General features: G+C 42.9%; 1 protein-coding gene across 2 annotated transcripts in view; it reads right to left on the minus strand.

Annotated features, from left to right (window-relative positions):
- Positions 1–1,347: 1,347 nt before the first annotated feature.
- The window catches only part of LOC120740345 (signal-induced proliferation-associated 1-like protein 1), a 37,557-nt gene continuing 13,103 nt past the window's right edge, over positions 1,348–25,801 (minus strand). For both annotated transcript variants that reach the window (XM_040042645.1, XM_040042646.1), the window contains exons 2-21: positions 20,671–22,364; positions 20,416–20,546; positions 19,125–19,313; positions 18,788–18,962; positions 17,002–17,105; positions 16,595–16,752; positions 11,450–12,029; positions 10,050–10,324; positions 9,681–9,932; positions 9,434–9,577; positions 9,168–9,322; positions 9,003–9,085; positions 8,276–8,694; positions 7,239–7,445; positions 6,466–6,628; positions 5,051–5,252; positions 4,076–4,225; positions 3,743–3,872; positions 3,400–3,478; positions 1,348–3,303 (exon numbers count right to left, since the gene is read on the minus strand). In XM_040042645.1, the coding sequence (XP_039898579.1) occupies positions 3,160–3,303; positions 3,400–3,478; positions 3,743–3,872; positions 4,076–4,225; positions 5,051–5,252; positions 6,466–6,628; positions 7,239–7,445; positions 8,276–8,694; positions 9,003–9,085; positions 9,168–9,322; positions 9,434–9,577; positions 9,681–9,932; positions 10,050–10,324; positions 11,450–12,029; positions 16,595–16,752; positions 17,002–17,105; positions 18,788–18,962; positions 19,125–19,313; positions 20,416–20,546; positions 20,671–22,162 (5,232 nt within the window). In that variant the 5' untranslated portion in view covers positions 22,163–22,364 and the 3' untranslated portion in view covers positions 1,348–3,159. The remainder of the gene's footprint in view (positions 3,304–3,399; positions 3,479–3,742; positions 3,873–4,075; positions 4,226–5,050; positions 5,253–6,465; positions 6,629–7,238; positions 7,446–8,275; positions 8,695–9,002; positions 9,086–9,167; positions 9,323–9,433; positions 9,578–9,680; positions 9,933–10,049; positions 10,325–11,449; positions 12,030–16,594; positions 16,753–17,001; positions 17,106–18,787; positions 18,963–19,124; positions 19,314–20,415; positions 20,547–20,670; positions 22,365–25,801) is intronic.

Consider the following 25,801-nt stretch of genomic DNA (forward strand, 5'->3'; position numbering starts at 1 on the left):
ACCTACTCAAAGTAAGTAAGTAAAAGTAGCTCTTTGAATTATGTTTCTACCAGCTGTTTTTTGTGTTATACTGATGTAATGATAAATCTTCTAATATTAGAGGAGAATACAAATTTTACTTTAATTTCTAAACAAAAAAAAATGAGGAAAATTTTAAAAAGAATCTTTATTTTCTGATGCCTACATTGTAGAACCTGATTGAACAAGATGTTTCATGAGTTGTCCTGATTTACATCCTCTTCACTGACAGTAACCGGTTATGCTGTCTTTTTTTCCTAGATGCTATAAAGTTGGAATTCATCATCAGCTAAAATTCACATGAATCTCTTCCACACTTGATGTAACTCTGACCATGAGCACTGCAGCCACTGTGCACTAACAAACTGTTCTTCGCCTTAATTTCATCACAACACTGATCTGTGTTAACCCCAGACTATGGCACGCGATTTTGCATCTTTCATCTCTTCTTTATGCGACGTCCCCTGGTGATTAATACACAAACCAGACTTTCTTTTATTTGTTCCTGTTTAGCCTTAAATTGGTTTGATGTTTGAAGGCCCACAAATTGGTTAAACCAAAAGTAACAAGCCTGCTTTGAAAATGTAAAAGTACAGATATTTTTTTTAAATGTAGGGCGTAAAAGTAAAAAGCTATCAGAAAAGAAAAACTCAAGTATAGATAATTGAAAATTCTACTCAAGTACAGTAACAAAGTATTTGCACTTGGTTACCAGCTCTCTGGCAGGTTTAAGCATTTCAAAGCAGCACATCACTTGTAAAGATGTCTTATTGGTTAAAAATAATAGAGTGCTACCAAACATAAAAAAAGACACCACCATCCCTTGTTTTATTTTTACAATACGAAAATAAGCATTAATATCTATTCCATTTCTGCAGTCGCTGATTAAAAACAGGCAGAAATAGATTACATCTTCAGTTATGGCATGAACTCAGAAGGTCATTTTAATAATAGCAGGTTTGATACAGAATAGCTGCTATTTGAATGACTAAACATCCAAACAGACCTAAATCACACCAATCACCTGCTGGATGCATAACGGTCCACGTCTCCGCCCTGCCTTCTCTCCTGATCAATCGATCTGTCCCACGCAGCCCTGAATGTGTCTGGACAACCGCCTCGTGTAATCAAGCTTGAGTGGAAAAACAGCACCTCTCTGTTAATCACAATGCAACAGCGGGCAGCCACAAGGCCGCCAACAGGTATCCATTTACTCAAAGCCACCTCATATAACCCCCAGCAGTTGTGCTAGTTTCCTATTTTGCTTTTGTTGATGAATGGCATGTCTAAATCGCAGTACATTAGTACAGACCACTCAGCAAGACAAAGTGTAATTGAACAAAATATCTTTAATAGATATAAACTTTTTTTTTGTGTGTTTGTTTTTACACATCACAGCTCAATGGAAACAGAATCACATGCTGACACACATGTTAAGAATGAAGGCATAGGGGCAATCTGCTACCGTACGGGCCTACGACTCATTTTGTCCGAGTCCGGCTTGTGGTTCCACTCTGCACTAGCAAGTAAAGCAGAAAGACATCAAAAATAACTGTAAAAAATAAGAACGAAGGTGCGATTTTGATGAATATTAAACTCTCCTTATATACAGTTGCACAGCATCAGGGTACAAAAGGAAATAGTTAAAGTATGAGGCTTAAATAAGGACTGAGCTCGGTCATCTGCAGATCAGATTCTGTGTGGGCTTTCGCGCAGATTTACAGAAGTACAGAAAACTGTAGCTGGGATTTCAGGATTTACACAGCATCTTATCTGCAATAATATAACAGCACCAACTGACTCCATCCAAGTTTTAGGGATCAGATTGAGGCATTTTAGCGTGCTATGGGAGGAAAAGGATGTGAGCTCACTGTAGTAGTATTTTACATCTTGTCAACACTAAGTGGCGCTCTCAAATCAATCCACTGCAGCAGGCAAACGTTTCTAGGATTAAAAATATCAATATGTTCTCTAGCACTGCACTCTGGATCAAACGTTACCCGGCTCCTGCTGGAAACGTTTGAGTCAGAGGATACATCTTGTCACGTAGGAAACCATTACTTGTATATACTGTACATGTCTAACTGCATATGGCTGTTTTGCTTTTCTTGGCCATCATCTTTGACATAAATACTCTTTACATTATTATATCAAGGGAAGGCATGAGAAAAATAAATGTGAACATCACATATTTACAATAATCTGAATAAGTGACACTGAATTGTCGATTTCTATCTTTATGGCACCCATATTGTGTTTGTAATATATATATTTTTATATCTTTTCATGTGACCAGTAGTCCTATACAAGTTTTACTTGCAATAACCCTCGCTACACTTGCACAGTCTTTTACATAAGCGATACAGACAGGCACTCGACCTTACAGTGTTTACAGTATGTGCTATGCAAAGGGTCTGTCTGTCTGTCTGTGCCTACCTACCAACACTAACCATCAAAAATGCAACTCCCATCCTCTCTTATAGTATTTACTTCACCTTTTTTCTCTTTGTTAGTAATACAAAAATAATCAGATCAGTGTTGTTATCTGTGAACTGGGAAAACTGGAGAATGTCTTAACGGCAGCACATTTACAGCACACCTGTCGATTAAGATCAGGGACTATATTCAGCAACTCTTGAAGAAATTTTAGTTTGTGTTAGAGTTTTTTGTTTAATTGGAAATCCGTTCACTTAAAATTAGGTTACAGCTGGGGAGCTAAACGGTGACTTTAAATCCCTTTAGGTTTGGGTTAGTTTCGAAATCGTGCTCTCGCTTTCTCTGACATGCAGGAATACCAACAGTCCATTCAAGGGGGGGGAAACAAAAACATTATATTTTATGAGCTCCTAAGTAAGGGAGAGCATGCCGATGAAAACTGACACACAGATACGCCGCTGCTCTTTTTTGTCTATCACCCTGGATTCTCCTTTGTCTTTTGTGGTCACTGTTCACACAGATCCATGAGGCTGAGGAAGGATGATGTTTACATCCATGTTGGCACTAGTTTGTAACAGTACAAGAGCGACACTGTTTTTTTGTTTTTATGTGATTCTGCTGTGCACCGAACATTACTGAAGAGTTTGAAATCAGCTTGAGTAGTGGTTATTCTCCCAGTGGAGAGCAGGTCAGCAGCAGCGTGCATCAGTTCATGTCGATGGTGTTAAAGACCCACTCTGTAAACTTCTTCAGCTTGGCGGAGGCGCTGTAGGACTCCTCGAGGAGACGCTGGTTGTCCTCTCGCAGGCCCTCAATTTGAGCTTGTAGGGATGCCTTGGCATCCTTCTCCTAATGGTTACAAAAGGCAGGTTCATACTTAGATTTTGCATCTATATTTGAGGCTGTGCCGAAGAGGAACAGGATCAATCTAGCATCACAAATCACCTTCTTTAGGTCCTCCTGTAGTGCCTTCACCATGGATTCTAGCTGGCTCACTTTCCCCATCAAACAAGCTGGAGTCTCTCTGTGAGAGGAAAAAGCTTGACATTAGCTGGGACCAACATCTCACCTTAAATGATGGGTAAATGTTTCTTAGTCCAGTCTTTCTCAGTGATGATACATGTAGCTTAGCAATCCCCAACAAACACTATTGTACTACTGGCAGGATTCATCGGTGATGCAGTGGTGTGCGATTTGTGGAAAATCAGCGTTTTTGGTGGCACACTTCTGGAAAAACCAGTGGATGAAAGCAAACATTGGATCTAGGCCATGACCTGAGGCCTCTCACCCTGGCGAAGGCTGTCTCAGTGGAGCCGCCTGAGGCTCGGCCTGCTGGGGACTGGTGGCTGCTGCTGCTGCTGCTGCACTCTCAGCCATGGAGTTCTCCTCCTGGGCTGCCAGGAAAACCAGCCTCTGCTCTGATGTGTTAAAAAAAAAGTCAAATGTTGTGTTATCTGACCTAAACAGAGAACAAATACAGTGTAACAGTGCCCTCTTCTGATAAAAAATTAAGATAACAGGTGGATTTCTCTATTACAAAACTAACTTAACCTTCACTTCAAATGTCTTTTTGTTTGTGGTTTGTTTTTAAGGATGAAATGAAAACATGACGCCTGGTTACCCTCAAAGGCCTTGGCAGCATCTACCAGGTGGGCCCAGTCAAGCGGGCCATCTGCCCCCGTGTCAGGCAGGGGCATGAGGACAGGCTCTTGCAGCTGTTGTTTCTTCCTCTCTTGGTCCAGCTCTGAACTGTCTGGGGCTGACAGGTCTCCTGGGAAGGAAAAGAACACAGTCAAACACAATGAATGAGATTTGTATCTGTTTTTAGGGGGCTGAAGATGGGAAACTTTATAGTCAACGCTTTTAGCACGGCATGGCCAAAAGACTTTTTCAGTAGCAGTGTGCTTAGTGTGTTTAAGCTTTTATTCCATTATCTGCAGATTTACGCATACTGTATATACAGTATTGTGTAAAAATCTTTAGCCACCCTCATATCTTTAGATTTTGTTGGGAAAACTGGAAATGGATGCGAAGAGGTATGCAAACATACATGGTAATACAACATATAAGGCAAAAAAAGAGTTTGTACAATTCTAACAAGCTTAAAGTTCCAATAATACTTCGCATGACCACTTTTATTCTTCAACACAACTCTTTTAGACAAGCTTTCCTCTCATTTCTTTAAGTATCCCTCGGGAATAGTTCTCCGGGCTTCTTGGTGGACATTAAAAGCTCTTCCTTAGATGTCGGCTACATTTCTGTTCTGTTCTCTCTCAGGATGATCCTACACTGCTTGCGTAATGTTGAGCTCTGGGGAGGACATTCTTTTTCAATCCAGGTTTGCTGAAGACATCTTTAAAAAATTACAACAAAGTCAGGCTCCTTGGAACAAAAAGAAAGGGTTGGCTCAAGACTATTGCACAGCAGTCCATCTGCTCCGTTATGAACAAGAGGTCACCACCACAGCACATAACGAACCATGTTTGAGTTAGAAGGTTTTTTAACGCGGGAAACTCTTCCCGATTCCTGATGCGGATGCGTAAACCACTACACTTTGGAGCCACTACAAGTTCAATCACATAAACTAGACGTTTACCGAGGGATTTGTGCGATGCTCGCCGACTCGGTCCGTGGCGGGCGGTGGGTGAACGTGGCATGGTGGAACAGGAGAAAAGAAGGTCAGTAGGCGTTTCACGCTGTCCACTAGAGGATGGCTCCCTCTGCCCGCTGTAAATGCTCTCATCAGACAGGGTTCTCTGAAGGGAACGTCGACTGGGTGGGGGGCCTGGAAACAACGGCTTCACGAAGGGATGGAAGCAGACGAGAAGACTCAGGTAAAAAGCGAGAAAAAGAAAAACTTTGCATGAAAACACTGAAGGGTTTTTACTAATATTCTATTAGGGTTGTGCCATATCGTATTGTCCGTGATAGTAATAATAAACACTTTTTAGCAGGGCTTTAAACAGCTGGTTAAAAACCTCGACTCAATATGTTATATCCCAGGTAGTTTCATCATGTGGTCTTGTGCGGCCCCTGAAGAGTTACAATATCAGGTTACATTAGCTGTTGTTAAACTAAAGTACTTTTTGTGTTTGTGAGAACCTCCACAGACATAAAATATTTAACAGATGTTTTATATTTTGCTTACGATTTCCAGGTTATCTAACTTGCTATTGTGCTTACATTTGACTTGTGAAGCTTCGCTACTATGCAACCATAATACTGCTGGCACCTCGTTTTAAAACAGTCCTTGGTGAAATGACAAACACTACATGACCACGAACATATAGACTTCCTTACTTGGACTGATGATGAGGTGAAACTGCTATTTTAAGCAGCACAAGATGAACATAATGTATACACAGAGACAGAAAACAAGCCTTAATTTGTTATCAAAGCAAATGTAGTGGTTTATTAGAGCGGTACCAGGAGCATTATCCATAATCATACAGTTACAGTAGCGGGAAAAGAGTAGAGCCTGACTGATACCGATACTGTACCAATATTTGGTTGATTCAAAACACTGATTTTCTCTTATATCACCTGATTTTTTTTTCTTTGACACAGGAAATGTAAACATATTTCTTTAACATTTCTTATGTGTAGTTATTTATTTACTCGTTTAAGAGCTGCCCGACTTTGCTTGGATCAGCGTGTTGTTTTGTTTGTGGTGTTCCTAACAGCTGCGGAGTGCCATCTGGTGGACAAAGTATGACAGCACAGTTAAAGGGTGTTTCTTCAGTATTGACCACTATAAATGCTAATACTGACAGATTGTCAAATTGCTGTTATCGGTCGGCTGATAAATCGGTCCGGCTCTAGTTAAAGTAAAAGATTAGTTAAAATACATTAGCCTAATTTTTTGTGACCAATAAGGCTCAGTCAGGAAGCAAACCTGGGTGTCTATGTTATTTTTGTTTTCCCCTCAAAGAGCCTTGTTTTCAAAGAGTGAAGATGTAGTCATGAGTGGGCAAAGTAATATAATAGCTTATCGAAAACATCTCCCTGTACCTTCTCTTCATTTGTAGTGGGTGGAGGGCTGTCAAGTGTGATGAGCTTCTTTAAGTCTTCCTCCAGGCTGGACTTCGCAGTGTGCCGCTGGGGAGACTGGGAGCCCCGGAGATTGGCCCTGAGCTGGGGTTGACCACCCAGCAAACCATCACTCTGGTGCCGTCTGAAGATTAACATAAAAAAAACAAAAAAACCGAATTCAGGCAGAAATCTCTAGAAACGACAAAGCATGTCTGTGATTAGCAGCAACCAGTTCAAATGCTCAGAATGGCAATGGCAGCTGTAACTGTTCCCAACCAAGCTGTTGGTGATCTGTAGTCGAATAAATTACTGATTTATTGCGCCAGGAAAAAACGGTTTGTGTGAAAACATTTACCACCAACACAAAAGATAGGAATCGGCTTTCTGACCAAATTCAATATGTGAGAATAAGAGTGGAAATTTTTTTTGTCTTCCTACAAACCAAAGAATATTGATCTACAATATTACAGGGTACAATGCAAAGCACCTTCAGAAAACTATAAATAAAACTGAATAGAGTTGAATTGATGTGGGAAAAAATAAAAACTCACCACACGGTGGCGCTGCTGACCAACTTTTTAAACAACACCTTTAAAATTAGCTGACCACTCAGTGAGACAAAGATAAAATATGGCGACATGATTGACAGCAGGATCCACTCTGCACTAAGTTATAATATTTTATCTGCATGCAATGGTGCTTTAGAAACAATTTTGAACAGATGTTTAGTAAAATAATTATTTCCATCTTACTTGCGAGTGCTGCCAAAATCCACCGAGTTAACAGTTCCCCCAGGCTTCCTCCAGCCAATGAGATACTTTGAGGTGGCTCCTTGACGAGGGTAGAAGCTCTTGGAACCTGGGGACTGGGAGTTTGAGGATGTGGGTGATGTGGGCACAGGAGCAGCCTCATCCTGGGGGGACATGGGCCTGCAGCCTGATGGACCAGAAGAGGCTGAGCTGGGGACAAAACAAAAAGCAAGGGCAGAAAAGTGTGACACAGCCTTATAATTTCATCAGTATCAAACACAGAGACCAGACTGATTGAAAAGAAAATGCATTAGTGATGCATTTTCATTGCACTGATATATTTTATTTTTCTTAATGTTTAACTATCAAATTACCTTAGTTACCTTTAATAAAGCTGAACAAACAACAAAGAGCCAGGCATCCTTAAAACCCATTAGTAAAGGTGTTCCTTCAATATATATATATCCAGATATCTCTGCAGACTGGATAAACCGATGAATTCATAAATATTAAATAAGAACACCGTGTCCTTGCACTTCATTTTCAGCTCTTTAAAATAGCATTCCTACAGAGTTTGACATTAATGCTTGAATTTTCCAACATCGAGTTTTGTGTCTGTGCACGAACTATAAAACAAAGCTGCCAATGTACAGGTCTGGTGGAGCCGAGTTATTTCTGGCTGAGTGAAGAAGAGAGGCAGGAAAGCTTTAGTTGATTCAAAGGAAGTGGGATTTAGAGGAGGGGGGAACAGTGCTGAGCTCACAGTCTGCATTTCTAGCAACTTCAAGCACTTCCTTTCTATCATGGATACCCAGAGACGGAGATACATGCAAATGCAAAACCACAGACACAGATATTTCATTCTTCCGCTCCCCCTTTGTTAGTGCCAAACCGCAGAGCTTTGGACTTCTTTTCAGCCGGGACAGTGCAGGATATATCTGGACTACAATGAATCACTGTCTGTTTAATGAAACACTGATGCAAAGGATCAGATTCCTAGACTGCCTATGTAGCTAAATTCTAACAGAACAGCAGCACACCTGGAGTGGGCGGCGCCATCACTTGGGCTATAGGAGCCGCTATCGGGACCAAGTGGCAAGGATAAGGGGCTCTTCCCTGGGATCTCGGTGCCTTGAGAGATGACAAGAGAGTCTGGAGTTGGAGGTGAAGTGTCAGCGGCCGTCTGGTCGTCCGGTGGCTCATCCTGCCAAGGGATTTTGTCTTTGGCCATGAAGGCACCAGTGGAGGAAGCCGTGCTGCTCTGCGTGGCAGTGAAGGAGGTTGCGTCAATGCCGCTGTCGCTGGAGGTACCCTGAAGATAGCCACTGAGATCCAGTTCACTCCGCACTCCGGAACGGGAGCCGACTTCGTACCACTTCTCGTCGCTGTGGGTGGAGCTGGAGGCGTTGCTTGACAGTGTGTTGCTGCTTGACTGGCTGGATGAATAGGGAGCATCTGCCTGTTACCAGATGAGAAATCTGTGATCAGTTTCTAGATAGAAAAACAGGACATTTTGCTGCAGCCTTCCCCCAAAGACTGTTTGTTTTTTATCACCTCCCATAACTCCTCATGCTGCGATCATATTTACCCCAATGTTGGAAACATTTTAATTAGTGTGCTTAGCGTAGATTGGTTCATGGCACACAAACTTTAGCTCACAGTCATACGATGCTAACTGTGATTAAACAGCAGACCTCTTGTTAGCACAGGGCCTCCTTTATCAATTCAGGAAGGAAATTACATGTGGTGGTGTTGGCTATCACTCACCTTGGTGCTCTTGTTAGGAGACACGTGGCTGCTCTGCTCTGACGGCTGAAGTCGAGGAATCACCACCTTGGAAACCACGGTGTCTAAGACGTACGGAAAATTTAGAGCCCATAATGCAAAACATGTTTTTTGATTCACCAACACTGAGGTAGGAGTTCTGCCTACCTGAGCTGGGTTTGTCCCCTGATCTGCTAGCGGGATCACCCTCCCCAGGTCGTGACCATCCAACACCTGAGCTCGACGATACTTTGATCCCATTGGCGCCCTCACCTGCCACATGGCGCACAGATGAAACGGGGGACTGGCAGTTGTTATTAAACCTGAAGAGACATAAAGAATGTTATCTATGTTGCTGTGTAGCACACATCAAGTTTTAAGAAAACATATATTTATGAAATTTAGTCTGCATAATTTGTACATAATGAACTCACCCGTCAGGCATAGACTTTTGCCTCCAGTGGGTGGAGGCCATGGTGTCTGTGTAGGAGAGACTGGAAGGGGAGTTTGTGTTGTGCAGTGTGCGTCCCATCACAATGGAGCAGGCAAGGGCATAGTTGTCATTCCCTGGGGAATATCTGTGGACACATATGGATGCGATTAAAGACATATGTTACAACCAGACAGAAGTTGCTCTGCATGTCTGCAAGTTTCATAACAGCATTATCGTTATTATGTGACCTTTTGGGGTTGAGCGGTCGACCATCGCTAGACACACTGCGGGGAATAGCAGCAGGATTACTTAAGTCTGTGGGCGGGGCCTTGATGAGGGTTCCTCCCATGCCAGCAGCACGCGTTTGAGGGCTGGATGAGGTGCGTGGCCACTTGGTGTTGTTGTTTGTGGAGCGAAAGGGAAACTTTAACTCATAGGGCATGCCCTCTTTGTGGTTCTTGTAGTCCACAAGTGGCATGTGGTAGATTTCTGAGCAGCCTCTGTTGGCACATGAAGCAATCGCAGTCAGAATACTTTAAGGATAGCTTCAAAAGCCACAAACCAACACATCAACTACAGTCTCTCTTGTATCCATTTGTGACTTATATCCACAGTACCTGCGTGGCGTTGAGTCTTCATGTGGAGGAATGATGACCACCTTTACAGTGACAGAGGTTCTAAGAAGATCAATCATTTGCTCGTGGGACAGCGAGGCCACGGACACCTTGCAAATCTCCACTAAGCGGCTGCCCTGCCTGAGCCCAGCCTGCCAGGCATAGCCGTAGGGCTCCACCTCTGCTACGATCCCCTCGAAGTTGACATGAAAGCCCAGCTGGCCCAGGGCGTTACGACGTAAGGTCATCTCTGTGGTTTGGCTTCCCTTGGTCAACAACTAGAGAAAAGACGGTGTGAAAGATCAAGGTTGAGTCAGAAAGGTGGTGGAAAAAAAAAAAAGGGTGGATGAAATGTATTGTTAGTCACAAGCTGACGCACATATGTCAATAACATAACACGCATATCATAATGCATCTTTCTGCACAGTTAGTCTGATCCACGGCTCCAAGGGTTGAAGATAATTTTTTGAGCAATCCGGTTATAATTTCTTAAAATTGGTGTCTGTCAAATTTTTCAATTTTTCGGCCCTTTGAGCACCACATGGAAAATGCTAATTTGTTCAGTATTTCCAAAAGAAGAGAGCAAATTCTGCAGGTGATCTCTATAAAACTGGACGAGCAATGTCAAAACAATCCAGATGAATCTGGATAAAAAGCACCATAGGCTTTCACAGATCCTGTATATGCCTTTCTTTATTGAGTTCACCAAGTAGAAAACAGTGGTCTGAGTTTTGGATGTTAAATAAATAAGATGAAGAAGAAAGAGCTCTTTCCTGTACTGTCAGCAGGAAATCCTTTTTTACTTTATCATTAAGCAGAACTGCAGTGTCTGATGAATGATTGAAATATCCCATCAAAAGTGCCGCTTTATCTAGACCACAAGGAAACCCTCAGTAATGATATGAATTAAACTACTATGCATTATGCTTGGCATGACTTTTAATCACAGGGTCAGTGCAGCATGTGTGGCTTTCTGGTGAGTCCATAATTTCAGGCTACGCCCTTATGTTGCTGTAATCATCAACAATAGTTATTTTTTTTCAAGCTACTGTTGTCAGGGAAGTGGACAAAGGGAGAGTGTGTCCTAACACTTAAAGACTTCACCAAGCTTTTGGCTGCATTATTGTTCACATACACAGTGACTCACAGACTGGGACTGGTTAGCTGGGTGATTTGGATTTTTACTAGATGATACTAGAAGATAACCAGCTAAAGAGTAAATGTGCTGATGTAAAAGTAAGAATGCTTTCACGATAGTCACAGCTCAAAGCATCTCTGTGTGTGTTTATTACAAGATGCTTGTCAGAGGTGCACTTTTTAAGGTCTGCAGCCTCTGATATCTGCAGCAGATGGTGTATGCTATACACATGCGTGGCTACAGAAGGTAACGGTGCCCCACTGACCTCCAGTCTTTTGACAACCTCTCCAAAGTCCTCCGTGTTGTTATTAATGGAGCGCAGCGATACGCTCTCACCGCGCTCATAGTAGATCTTCATAGAGGCGGGGCTCCCGGTTGACCAGCCAATCACATCGCGTGTGGCACAGTTAAACACGACCGCTTTGGCCTCTTGATCCAGCAGGATGATGAAGTCGTTTGAAATGGCCAACAGGCACTCGCGTTCAGCCCCGGCTACTTGATCTTCGGCATGAACCTGCCAGGTTATAGCCCCGAGGCTCCGTAGCTCCGCCCCGCTGTACGGACGCACCTTCTCCCGCCGTTTGTGTGCCAGAGAGATGAAGGGGAACTTCCCAGAGGGCTCCACTGATGTACTGGTCACGTGTCGCTCTGCCAAATCCCGCAGATACTCCTGCCGTGTCCGTGTTGCCATGGCGCCAAATTTATTTGACTTATGAGCTGCGTTCTCAGCGTTGATGACTTTGGCCAAAAGGAAGTCCCTGAACACAGTGGACTTGGGAAAGGTCACGCCTTTCGGGATTGGTGGGCCAAAGGAGGGAACGTCCTGGGAACGGGTGACAGCAACACTGCAGAAGAAAAAGAGAAAAAGAAGTTTTAAATACTCAAGAATTCATATTCTCTGGACTTCCCATTAGCAAAATTGTCAAGAAAGACAGCTGTATGTTTTGTTCCAGTTATAGATTCATTATGCATTCATTTTTAAAGGTTGCCATGACAGCGAAATACTTTTCTGTAAGCACTGGGACACCATGAGCAACGTTATGGCTTTAAAGCAAGGGTGGGGAACTCCAGGCCTCAAGCGTCGGTGTCCTGCAGGTTTCAGATATCACCCTGGTCAACATACCTGAATCAAATGATTCGTTCGTTAGCAGGCCTCTGGAGAACTGCAAAACATGTTGAGGAGCTAATTTAGCCATTTAAATCAGCTCCATTGGATCAAGAACACATCTAAAACCTGCAGGCTTTAAGGCCTGGATTTCCCCCACCCCTACTTTAAAGGAAGGGCATTAGTCTAGTCATGAATTCCGAACTGACCAATCAGAATGCATTACAAGAATGCAAGTGTTTTGATGGCAAAATTTTCTTCCTGTAAGAAAAAATCCCAAAAGAAAACCAAAGGACACGGAGGAAGGAAGTGTTATTATGCATTGATAATTAGTTTTTGTTTCTTTGAGTTGGGGTTAAGGTCCAGAAGCAGGTATAAATAATTATTTCAGCCTTTTAGCTTCATTGACTCCTATCTCCCAAGCGGCCAGGCTGAATTTCTTTGTAGCCAGATTAACAGAAAGTAGAATGATACCCCAGGATTGGCTCTGGTAAGGATGAGTTTACTGCATAAGCATGTATATTCAATTATTTTAAAATGCATTTTAAAATTGCATATAACTTTTTTTTTTTAAACACATTCATAAAAAGTGGAGTATAGAATATGCACATGCAAAGATAAATAGACTGAATTAACACAACACAACATACAGTTTACTGTATGGTTACCTCACCTCTGACCTTTGCTCTAAAAAGGAGGGTGTTCTAATTCCTACAGGCAAAGCTCGCGTCTTGTCCACTGCTCATATTACATTTCTACACAATGGCCGTTTGAGTTAAATTACTATCAATTAGTAACTGTGAGGCGATGCTGCCTTCTACATGTTCTTCATTAGAAATCTGGGAAACTTTACAAGAAAAACCTTTCAAAAGACTTTAAACTACCAATGAGGAAAAAACTTGTCTGCCTTCTTCCTTTATATAAGTATAGGGGCTATATATAGCTATAAGTGCATACGTGCATGTACACTAAAAACCGAAAAAACCAAGACGTGGTCTCGGATAAGCTACTTTGACAGTCCTGACAAAACTCCATCCAGCCCATTAAACAGATAACTGTAGCAGAAATGCTGCAAACCATGGCCGACTGCACTCAGCATATAAATGCTATACATCCAATCCTAGATGACAAGCCAGCTCCCAGTGATGACACCCTGCCACTCTCTGCTACATCACGGTATATGGAGGAGCAGCACTGTGGCTCTGGCTCGCAAGCACAAACAAAGATCATTTCCTAAACAAAGATCTGGTTACGCAATCCTGCCTCGCTGGCCCCGTGTGACTTTGAGGCAGCGGTTGAAAGCAGCAGATTAGCACCCCGCTGGCCCCAGGCCACTTACTCCTTTAATGCTCCGGTTTGGCTCAATATGACCTGAGAATTATCCAGATCTCAGCAGCAGGCAATGACAGGCTATTAATAACTAGATGACTCAACAAATAAAAACATGCCCTTTATTAATAGAGATTAAAGAGGCAAATGCATTGTATTATAGTAAAGGGAAACAGGGGAGGAAAGAATCTCTTCATGTAAAACAAAGTTTCAAGCTAGCATATATGATGTGCAACAATTTAAGGAAGGAGTGTGAAAGGGAGGGCTACTGAGCAGCTGAACTGTAAATCCCTGCATCAGGTACTCTTGTATGGTTTTGACCACCACACCATAGCATGCTGAACTCAACACAAACATGTGTAACTTACCTCCTGTCTTCATCAAAAAGTAACCAAGCTCTTCAGATTACTGCATCGAAACACTTATATTCAATCAAGGCGGTAGACAAACTGTGCCGATGCTAACTTAATTTTCCCTTGTTCCTATAATACAACACTCAACATAAACCACGCAATGCTGTGTAGCAAATCCTTGTAACTGAGTTCTCGTGTCCAGACTCTTTTTTTTCTCCCCCCTTAAACCATCAGGGGAAGGCATCCAGGGAAAGACTTGTGACAAACAGTCAGGAGTGAAGTCTTAACACATGGTGCCTCAGTCCACACAGAATATGAGGTGAATTCGAAGACTGAGATTGTGCGGATGATTCTTGCGTAGGGTAGCAGGATTGTCTTCAAGGATTCGGTGTCTTGGGCCTCTCCATTTCTTCCATAAGGTAAACAACAAAGATTTCTCTCTTTCTTTCAGAGTATAAACTAAAAGATGAACCCTTTATGCAAAAAGAAAAACAAACGAAAGCAGCCACGAGTCATTGAGATGGAGTAGCTCATCAGAAAAAAAGAAAAGTCAGCACGGAGAAGAAAAATAAAAGGGCTCGAAATAAATTAGCCCAAATATGACGCCGCCGTGGCTGAACAGACAGAAGGTTGGCTCGACCTGTCTGCTCCTCAGGTTGGCTCTGTGAGCTCTGAGAAACACTGCTCTTAACAGTCCTCCCCACTCACATGCATGTCCAGTGAAGAGAGCACTTCATGTGCATGGCGCTAACTCCTTCAGACCACTCCAACTCATGCTGCCCAAAGGCAAAGTGGCAAGCAAGGAAAGGAGGGGGAGGGAGGGTTGAGACTTGTATTTATATGAGTGTGTGAAGAGTGAGTCTTTGAGTGAATTAGTGTACGGCGGGTGGGGGGCAGTGTGTGCAAGTGAGCATGAGAAAGAGGTAAGAGGAGAAATGGGAGTAGGGGAGCGAGTGGGAGCAACTACATGTGTATAATATCTGTGTGTTCAAAGCACAGAAAGAGCATGTGCAGTGGGGTAGAAACGCATAAGTGTCAACGCCACACAGATCCGCGGGAGAACCCCCATCAATGTGACAGCTACTGCACAAGTAATTTCTTCTATCTGACAATAATCAAACTAATTCACACACATACAGATGTGCAGTGGAAACGCAGCTCACGAAGACGGGACAGCAGCCAGGCAACAGGCTTTTATGCTAGCTTTTGCCTTCCAGTCAGTGCTTTTGTCTTAATGCTACTGTAGCTACCTGCATGAAAACACATCTACAAGCTCTGAAAAGTGGTGTGGAGCTTTTAAGAGTCCCATAAAAGGATCCGGTCCCAGACAGAGATGCGAAGCCAAAATCAGATTTTCAGTCAACGTCACTGCTGAGGTTTGTCAGTTTGACCCATTTAAAATTGCAATGCATCTCGTTTTCACTGCATATGCTCATACACTGCCAAAGCATCGTCATTCAGCATAAAATTCTGCTGTCTGGTCTCAGACACAACCTGCTTTGCAAAGATATGCACAAGGTTTACTTTATGTAATTTATGTACATTAATTTATGTTAATGTATAACCACTACCTTTGAGGAGGCTAAACCTTGTTAAGGACTCTGCAGGTCCAAAGCGATGTTCTGTGCCTTTGAGCCTAAAGATCATGAAGGATCACACCAATAATCTTGCAGCAAAGCTACTTCCTCTTTTTAAGAAACAGCAAATCACAGAACAGGAAAGCACTGACTGCGAAAAGGAAGAATAAAATATTTTCACCATAATTTGCTTAAAAATAACATCCAGTGACTTTTGATAATTAACAGAAAATATAGCTCCTCATCTATAACATCGCTCATGTATTTATATTGCAGCACAGCTGCCACTAGACGGAGGAGTGATAAGGGAAACGGGCCCATTTCTTTAACCTAAGCCATGTTAATCTGGAGTAAAACTGGTCACACCAGTTAACAAATTCATCTTGGCCCAGTCCCCAGAAATACCATAAGCTATGATTGTATACTCAGAGTATATATACTCTGAGTATACAAAAAAATGGTTAAAGTACACAAGCTTAAGTAGAAGATGAGGTCGTACTGGACGGGGCTCCCTGGGATCTGTTTGTTAGAAAGTATGTGAACCAACACACTGTGCTGAAATCCATATTAAAACTAAATATGAGCATGTGCTCTGATTCAGTATCAGATTTATCAGGGAAGAATACCTCTTTGTCCTTGATCTGTATAAACACTTAATTTGGTTCCAAGCTAGACTTTAGTTTCCTTAATTCAGTTAAGGAAACTAAAGTCTAAAGTCAGTCCTTTGTTCAGCTAGCTTTATTCCTCTTTTGATGATCTTCCCCCTCACAACAAGACAGCTTGAGATATAATACATAAAGGCTTGCTGAGGTATAATAGGCCTCTTTTAAAGAACCAGAAAGGGTACAATTAAAAGCAGAGTCACGAGCTTGTCAGCCAAGAGACCACAGTTGTTTTAAAACTTGTTTTCCCTTTATTGTCTTTTGTGAATTCTTTTCATTTTCAATTTCGGGTCAAGTTTAGGCACTAAAAAGTACTTGGTTAGTTTACAGATTCAAAACAGGCTGCTCATGTTTCATCTCTGCTGGTCACGCTTAAAGACCCACCTGTAGCATGTGCTGTCGGAGCAGGGGTTGTGTACTCGTACGATGATGAAGACATGTTGAAAGTGGGAGCGAATAGTCTTGGGAGTGAAAGGGTGAGCTCCGGGCTCCTGGAACACTATGGTCACTATGTCGTTCCCAATGTGCCGCTTTCTCAGCAACTAGTCATTGAAAAACAAGGAATTTTTAGAGAGGCGTGACAACTGAATGTAAAAGTCATACAAAGGATTTGGTACGTTCCATTTACTGGCATTCAAAAAAACCCACATTCTTTAAAATGAAACCTGATTCCTGAATGATAAGTCATAACATTCCTCTCTGGTGTCTTTGTGGCGCAAATAAAAAGAAGTTTTTCATTTCCGAAAGCACAACTCAGGACATACCACGAAATATGTACTCCCCATCTTTACCTGCTGTTTGTTGTTGGGCGTGTAAGGCAGCAGAGTAGACACATGGAACATGATCTCATAATCCTTGTATGAAGTGTACAGGGAGTGAGTGCCCGTGGAATCCGCTGCAGGAAAAATAGGAATACAGTGTTCAGACTCATTGTATCGCTACTGCCATTCATTTTTCTTTTCAGTGCTTTTTTTGTGCAAGACAGGATGCAATTTCACTGTAGCACAAACAGCTACACAATAGTCAGCTGTGGATCAATGTCAGCCTGTCAAAGCTAATGTTAATAAAGAGAACAATTAATTGTTTTACTCATGCATCCTGTAAGGGAAGCTCGTTACATTTTTCCCTGCCATTGCACAACAAAGGGCTAGAATGACTAAGCAGGGAAAAATAGGCCGAGACCACAATCGCAAAAACAATAATAAACAAATATAGGAGCAGAGAGTTCAATGTGCAAATGTATGGAAGTTTAATTCATTTCCAGTGTTACAGCTGACCTGTCAGATTAATGTAAATAATAATTATTTACTATCACATTCTGATTAATCGAATGCTAACGCATTTATTGAAAATGTGCGCATCGATCTCATTTTTTTAAAATTTGCTGTGTGAGGCTGCAGATCTTTATTAAAGTCACGTACAGCACAGCCACCTGTGGGCAACGGACAAAATCTGAATTGTGGCAAAATACAAAATTATATTGAGTGAAACCTGAGCGTCATTATTACAGCACACTTCTCACATCTGTCACAATGGTAGTTTCATTTTGACATATAGCATGTTATTTAATTGATCTGATAATAAAGAGAAGGTAGATTTGTGGCGTTTAAACACAGCTCTGCGTACACGTGCTGCTGGTTAAAGACCTGGAAACAGAGGATTCAAACCTGTCTGTATCAAATGTGTAAAAGAAAAGATTACTATATGCTCCACTTCTGCTCTGTTACATTAAAATAACAGTATAGGAAACCAGCAGTATGTGTTTAGGCTGAGAACTCAGTGAAGAGGACAGAGGCCAAGCTTTAGCAATGCTAACCCCCACAGCTTTGAGCAATCCACCCATGGCAATTACATGTTAATTCTGATAACATCTCCAAATAAATCAACTCTCCTAGGAACAACTATCACAGCCATATCAGGCACAAAATAAGACATGCTTTTGTTTCAGCATTAAATAATGGCGCAATTTGCAGGAAATCACATGTATGATTCATTTAAATACACTCCTCCCCAAATTACGAGGTCTGAAAGAGGATTGTGTGTGATAAGCTCAGCTAAAATAACTCTGCCCATGCCTTTCAGTCAGAAACATCTTACGGCGTCTCTTTAGCAAATCCCAAAACAATTTTATTTGAAAGCCAAAAGTTTTGTACTATTGTAAACCAACAATAAATGTAGGGTAAATGATCTATGGCCTCATTCATTCACCTAACGAATCTGTTTAGTCATGCCAGGCAACGTAAAAGTCCTGATATAGTCACAACACATCAGGTGTCATTTTATTGTCTAGTGCCAGCACTAATAGACTGTTGTAGCGGGCATGTTGGTCAGAAGGAACAGAAAGTGAGATAAAAGCGGAGAAGATAAAGGGCCAAAGTTCAAAAACTATAAAGTGTAATATGAAGAAGGGGAAATCCAAGTCACCATTCACATCATGTCTTACTTTCACTACCAAAACGAAAGATATCTACACTCTTATATGCAATCAGTTTCAGTGATCAGCGGGTTTAAAGATGTGTCACAACTTAGTACTATTTACTGTGTGTGTCATCTATAAGTATGCTGGGGGACTGTTACTTTTTGTGTCCAGCTGGGCTCTGTACTTGGTGAAGCCCCTGAGGCGAACCTTCTCCCCCAGCAGCTGGAGGAACTCTTCCAGGGCGGGACCGGCTACTTCGTTGTTGTACATTTCCTCCTCTGTGCTCTGCCCTGCTCGGCAGTACATCACTCCCACTTTTACCTGAAAACTCAGCTGGGAACAAGCAAAGACACAAACATGACAGTCAATTTATTTCTTTAATCTACTTCAGCAGTGAGCAGGTTGAATAAAAGAATTCCTATTCAGTTATTATAAACACACGTTGCAACACTTTAAACTTTCGATCCTTTGGAAAATTGTTTATTTTCCGCCTACCCCTTGTTCATCCAGTTTCATCAGCTGCTCAGTGACTTTGGGTGTGTTGAGAGCCAGTCTGAGGCAGGAGAGATCCAGCTCAGGCAGAAGATACTCCAGTACATCTTTAATGGGCAGACCTCGGCTGGTGCCATGCTTAGAGGTGGAAGGCACTGCATCTTCTAGTATAGAACCTCGAAGAGTTATCAGCTGGAAACGCAGAGATGAAGAACAGGAGATTACAGTGAGGAGCGCGAGAACCAAAGGAATGCACCTCAGGAATTTTTAATGCGCTTTGAACTCTTGGAGATGAAACACAGTGATAACAAAACATGCCTGCCCTGACACATGGAAGGAAACACAGGCTGCTGTGGTTCTTAAAGTCATAGCTGCCTCTTATTCAACCATTAAGAAGTTATGTGAAAACACAGAACAATCACAAAGTGCAACCGAGGAAGAAGAGGAGGTGGAAGGGCTTGTCTAAGCGTTCTGTGTACACAAAGTGTGCATTGTGCCGGGCTCTGGGACTGAGCTCAATCACTTGGCTATCATGAGCAGCTGGAACGGATGGAGACTTTCTCTCTCCTGCAAGCTTGAGGCTGTGCTGGGCTTGTTTTTACAATAGACCTGTGTTCCCCATGTCTAGAAGGTATGGTGGGGGTGTGCTTAGGTAATTCAGGCTAAAGTGTGGGGGTTTAATCACATGCACCTGTCCTGCCTCAGTCCACAACAAACAGCCCCAGGCAGATGCCTTTATCCACTGTCTGGGAATGCATGTCCATATAATCCCATAACGCAAAATTCAAAATCCAATATCCCAAGCCAAACACAGAAGACAGGGGAGCTAACACAACTACTAAATATGACAGTCTATTTTTACTGAAACAAAGACGTAAAGTTCTCCGCACAGCGGTTTTAGGTTGCTGACAGGCCTTGGAGGCTGGAGGATGAGCGCACTTCCTGAAGTTTCTTCACACATTGCTGATATTGTGAGACAGCTGAATAGCCCAGGGGTTGGTTGCATAACCAAAAAAAAATAAACCCCAAACAAGGACTGAGACTTATTTTACCTTGAGCTGGTCTTCCTAATATGGGATGCATAGAGTTGTTGCAATAAACACACCTTCTATATGGTTATATAAGGTCTGTGGTGTATGTATAACACCCTAAATCCAAAGAAGCTTGCTTCACAGACAAGCAAAGTAATTTGTTTCCCAAACTGGTGAAATGCTGTGGGCATATTTTTCCACAGTAGACAGGAATAGCATGAAGTTACGCTGAGGTTCCATGCAGGACGGACACTATATCTGACCTCGCTGGTCCTGAAGATGACACGATAGTTATACTGCTGGCCATGCTCCTTGTCCTCCTCCAGCTTCTCTCTGCGCATGCTCACTGCCACTGGACCCAATGCCTCATCCAACCCAAAGTAGTTCCAATGATCTGAGGTAGAAGTAGTAGTACAATTAAAAACAGATCATGTATATTCAACAGCACTACTTCTTTAAACAATAAATCCATCTACATGCTATGACAGCTGTAATGAAAGCAGGTGAATGCATCTCACCCCTCAGGTAGAAGAACTTCCGATAGTAGTAGGCTCCCAGGTCCACGTGCTCCACGATGTATTGTTTGCCCTTTTCGCTGAGCGTGCTCGGGCCCTCCTTTGGTCCCTCAAGAACTGCTACTCCAGCATTGGTTAAGTGTGTGCTCACAGATGTTTCGTACAAGTTATTTTCCCCACTCAGGGTCCCTGAGCCACAGTTTCCAGCTCCGCCACCCACAAGCCCATGATACCCTGGCCCGTTAGCCCCCAGCTTGCGCCTCGCAATGCCATCGGCACCGATCTCATTGCGGAAGCAAGGGCAGCTTAGCAACATTTCGTTGCTTTGTTCATCTCCAGCATCCAGGCTAGGACTGTCCCTGGAATTGAGATCTTCCTGGCTTCCACTAGGAGAGCTATAAGGCAGGCTGTGGGTGGATGACAGAGTAGAGGTAGCAGAGGCCACGGCAGCAGCAGACGCTCCCGTGGTGGTGTTTTTCCTCTTGCCTGCAGTCTGTCGCAACTGAATAATTTCATTGAGGTCAAAAAGCATGCTCTGAACATCGTAGTGAGCGAACCCCTTCTGACACACCCAGGGCTTGAGAGGAGGGCCCGTGTCATCCGTTCGGCTGTCCTCCACATCAGACCCCGCTCTGGGGGAGTCGGACTCACCTCGCACGTTCCTAAGTTTACGGAATATAGACTCGCCTCCTGTTTCAGACTTTGTGCGTCTCTTTGGGGGCTTATCTCTGTCCTTCGCCTTAGGAGGATGACCGTCTGTGACATCCTCCTGAAGATCAAGAATCCCTTGCTTGGATGCAATATTCAGCATGTCCTCCAGTTTCTCTGGAGCAGGGCTACGTTGATCAACTTTGTCGCCTTGATAGCCCTTAAGCATTTCAAAGAAGCTGTCTCCAGCTACTCCATGTTGATCTATCGAGGAGGTGCTGCCATATTCACGGTGAAGAGGGGACAATTTGGCTCCCGATGATGGACCCCACTCCTCCCCACTGTCTCCACTGCCTTCCATCTCACCAACAGTCATGTCACTGTTGCTGCGCTGGCGGATGCGTCTCTGCCGTGGGTTTCTATGTGCAGGACCTCTATAGTCTCCTGGAGCGAGGTAACGGGTGTCAGGGCTGTAATTGTTAGCCTGGGACTGGGCTCGATTCTTTAAAGTGTTGTGGATGTTACGCAGCATTGTTGAGTCCTGAGGGCTCATTATAGAGCCTAACTTTATGTGACTTTTTCCAGCTGAGGGCACAGCAGAGTTCTCAGGCTCCGTAGATGAATGCCACAGAGGCATCGTAACGTCTTTCCTTGGGGGCCAGTCGGCCACACGAGCCCGTACACCCATTTTAGGCACTCCTGTGCTCACAGTGGCGTGGATGTTGTCAGTGCGGCTTGAAACAGGAACCCCATTGGCCATACGCAGGTGGCGGGTGTAAAACTCATCGCTGGCGGGGACCGAACCCCCAACGGTACGCTCCATGGGTGGGTGCTTCAGGCTGGTCATTACATAAGTGCCAAAGGCAAAAGGCACTCAGCAGGTGAGCATGGCTGCCTCTGGGATGGGACACTGCTCTCTGACCTCATGAGCCATTTGATTGTCTGGATTAAGAGGCAAATTCACCTCATCAGCGCTCAAGACGGCTTTATGCCTCCTTACATGTGTCGAGACTGCCACACGGCATTTTCCACACTCCAAACACCCGCTCCTGGAAACAAAAGAGAAATCAGTAAGTGCATAGAGTAATATTCTAAAGAGCCATAAATGAATACGCATGATGAGTCACAAGGCTTTTTCCTGTCATAAATAAGACTGGAAATAAAGGAAAACAAGCAGTGTAGCAGATATTATTTAGAGCATTCTTTATATTTATTAATTAACACCACCTCTGCAGTACATTTTATATTAGTGTAAAATATCTACTCGCACGAATAGAGGGCATCCTTTCTTCCAACCTTTCCCCAAAAACCAAAAACAAAACACACAAGGACATCTTCAGAAATATGCAAATGCTTATTTTCTATAAAAAGCAGTATATATATGTGGGATGCACAGACCTGCCTGGAGAACAGAATGTGAATTCTTTTCTCTTTTTAAAAACCGGTGAAAATTCAACGGCACGTTCAATTTCAGATAAGGGAGCCTACTTTTCAAACCAATTTCAGCATAACCATTGTGGGGAAACACAGAAAGTCTGCCAAATTATAAAAAGAGGTTAACAGTGAGTGCATGTTTTTTTTTTCCTTGAAAGCCGAAGCCATTTCCTTAATAAGATCATTTATGTAGATGGAACACGAGTGAGAGAACAATCTAAATATCTTCAGCTGGCAGACTTCTAGCTCACCCCTTCTCTGACATCTCCTCGAATGCCCCTTTAAATAGCCAAACATTAGTGATTTGTATTGCTTAGTCGCACTTGTCAGGATCAAATATGCCAAGCTGCACATCAAAAAGCAAAGTGGCCCTTTGAAAGTCATCTGAAAAGTGGGTGATGATCCTCTGCCTGACAAATCAGGCCAATTTGGCAGTGAGACACTGAGGGAGATTAAGGCTTTACTTTCACTTGGCCCTGACTGGCTGTGGCTGTGATCACATTAGCCACCAGCAACGAGAGCACTGTGACGGTCCTATAGCACAGCCACCTTCACACTGCATCAAAACATCAGGAGCAGCTCAAAATCATGCAGTCCTTAGCAGAAAGAAGGCCCTCGCCTTTGTTTAAACCATACAGAATTAAGGAAATGGAAGCTTTTCATCAAAGGCAACAAACTACAATGTATGTGAAAGTGGTGCACAGTATCACGTGACCGGCAACGTTGCCACAGTGGCACAGTTAAGTGAGAGATGGGCCAAATATTCCCTAGATGCTTTCCTCATATGTTTGATATATCAACATCGATTTATAAGTCATGCAAAGAGTGTAAGCACAAAATCTCAAAGCTCTGCAGATGATTCAGTTTTCAGAAAGCCTTAGGCAAATCAGCCAGAGTCAGCCTAGCTTCAGTACACAGAAGAGTGCTTTCTGACAACAAATCTTTAAGCCTGTGCATATTATGCAGCAGAGTGGGATTCTGCAGGCCCAATATTGTGCAAAAAACATGCAGCATTAAATCATGCAGTAGCAATTAAAGTCATAAATCCTGCTTGCAAAATGTAGCATGCGGAGGCTAATGTGCTTACAGGCTTTTGCACTGTTTTTGCACAAAAACTGTGAGCTGAAACAAACATGAAGACTTTCAAATCAAACCCAGTATATCATTTTAATGGGTAGAGCTTACAAGCAAAAATGGCCTCGGATCACATCATTCGACCTTCATGTATCTTTTGAAATCTTCAGCGAGAGCATAATCAAGTAGGATGACAGGCAGTATCTCCAATATGATCTTCAGTCTGTCACACAAGGAGGGTTTCCTGCTTAGCTGAATGGACATCAATTGTTTGGGGCATGGCAGTAGATTATGTGCCTGGAGCAAATTAATAAACACTCATTATTTATTTAAAAAAACTAATTCATGTCCTACTAAATCTCTCTTTCTCTCACGTTTATAGGAGTGAAAATAGTCAGGGAATGCAAGTTAAACCACGCGTCTAGTCCCAGAGCGTTGGGCCTCATTCCCTTATGCCGCCGAGCGTCCACAGGGACAGAGAGATGAATTGAACTAACACACGACACACGTGCGCACACACATGTCCCAGAAAACAGGCCTCTAATCTCCTCGCTGACAGTTACGCAGACAGACGGCTGACTTCATGGTCCTGTCAGATTAAAAGAATAGCTATAGCACTGAGACTTAGAGTCTTGTGTTGGCTGAGAGCGGGGAAAACTTTATAAGAAACAAAGATAAAACCTAACGATTCACAGGATAATGCTGTCTTGTTCTAAACCATCCTATCAGTCTTTTTCTATTTAAAAAAAAAAGAAAGAAGATTTTTCCACATCTCAGTGGGACGTGTCTAGACAGCTTCTGCATGCTGACCAAATTTGGTTAACTTCCTGTAATTGGGGCTCTAACCTCTGAGTGTAGACCATGTGACCCTACCTAGAGATGAGAAAAAGAGCAATAAAGAGGTGATGATTTTATGACATACCTCTCATGATCTACAATTTGTTGATTGTGTGCTTCTGGGGATGAGACAGAGTAATGAGTTTCTTGGAAGCCTCAGTGTGTGTTTAATTCAGCTCATGCAGTGGGGCCTTCCAGACACCCATGAAATCAAAGGTGGAAGACAGACAGCAGTCAGTCAGCAGGAACGGCGAATCGTGCAGTGAATCACAAGCAAGGGTATGAGAATGTCCTGAGTCATCATCATTAAGGCACAGCTTGGCTTACTAGACTTATATTAAAAAAAAGACTCTGTCTCCTGAAGGGGAGTCCCATTTGCTGATGTTGATGAGAGAAAGGACAACATGCTGCAGTTGAAAGAGTCTTCCCCCTCGGGTCTCCCAACAGAGAGGGAATGAAGTTTCCCAGTACAACAGGCAAGTGTATCCAAAGCCGAGACAAAAGAGCCGAAGGATTGCCCTACAAGCTTGTAATTACTGCGTGCTTGAATGAGGCTAAGGGGCTGTTTGCCTGACACCATTGGCTTTCAAACAGGCACCCTACCATTTAGTCCATCGGCTCTCTCTGTGTACTAATCTTTCCCCGCTCTAAGGGTTGACAGGGCTGTTGGGCAACAGACACAAAGGTCCCTCTGTCCAAGCTTGGTCAAAAACTGGGGCCTCATTCCAGCACAGTGAAGTCTTTGAAAATTGCCTGGCACGGGAACCTCACTATAGCTGTGTGTATGCGGCCGCCAGGAAAAACCAGATGAATTAAATGCAAAGCGGAACTGGAGAGATAGAGATGGAGCAAATATCAAACCAGGATTTGGAAAGAAGGGAAGCAGACTTATTTTTCTAAAAAAAAAAAAAGTAAAAGGCAAAAGAATAATGTCAAAAAAAGGGGAAAAACTATCTGTATGAGATTCATAACAGGACCGATTAGCTGTTCTGTAATCCACTCACTCACAGCTGCAACACATATTAACTAGCAGATAACTGAGGGTTAGGGAGAAAAAGGGAAAGCTATCATGTCTGGGAAAGATGAATACACTATAAAAGGAGCCAAAGAGAAAAAAAGGCAGAATACATGGGGAAGCAAA

The sequence above is a fragment of the Simochromis diagramma genome, unplaced genomic scaffold (assembly GCF_900408965.1).
Source record: "Simochromis diagramma unplaced genomic scaffold, fSimDia1.1 OVJJ01000304.1, whole genome shotgun sequence".
NCBI classification, from domain to species: domain Eukaryota; kingdom Metazoa; phylum Chordata; class Actinopteri; order Cichliformes; family Cichlidae; genus Simochromis; species Simochromis diagramma.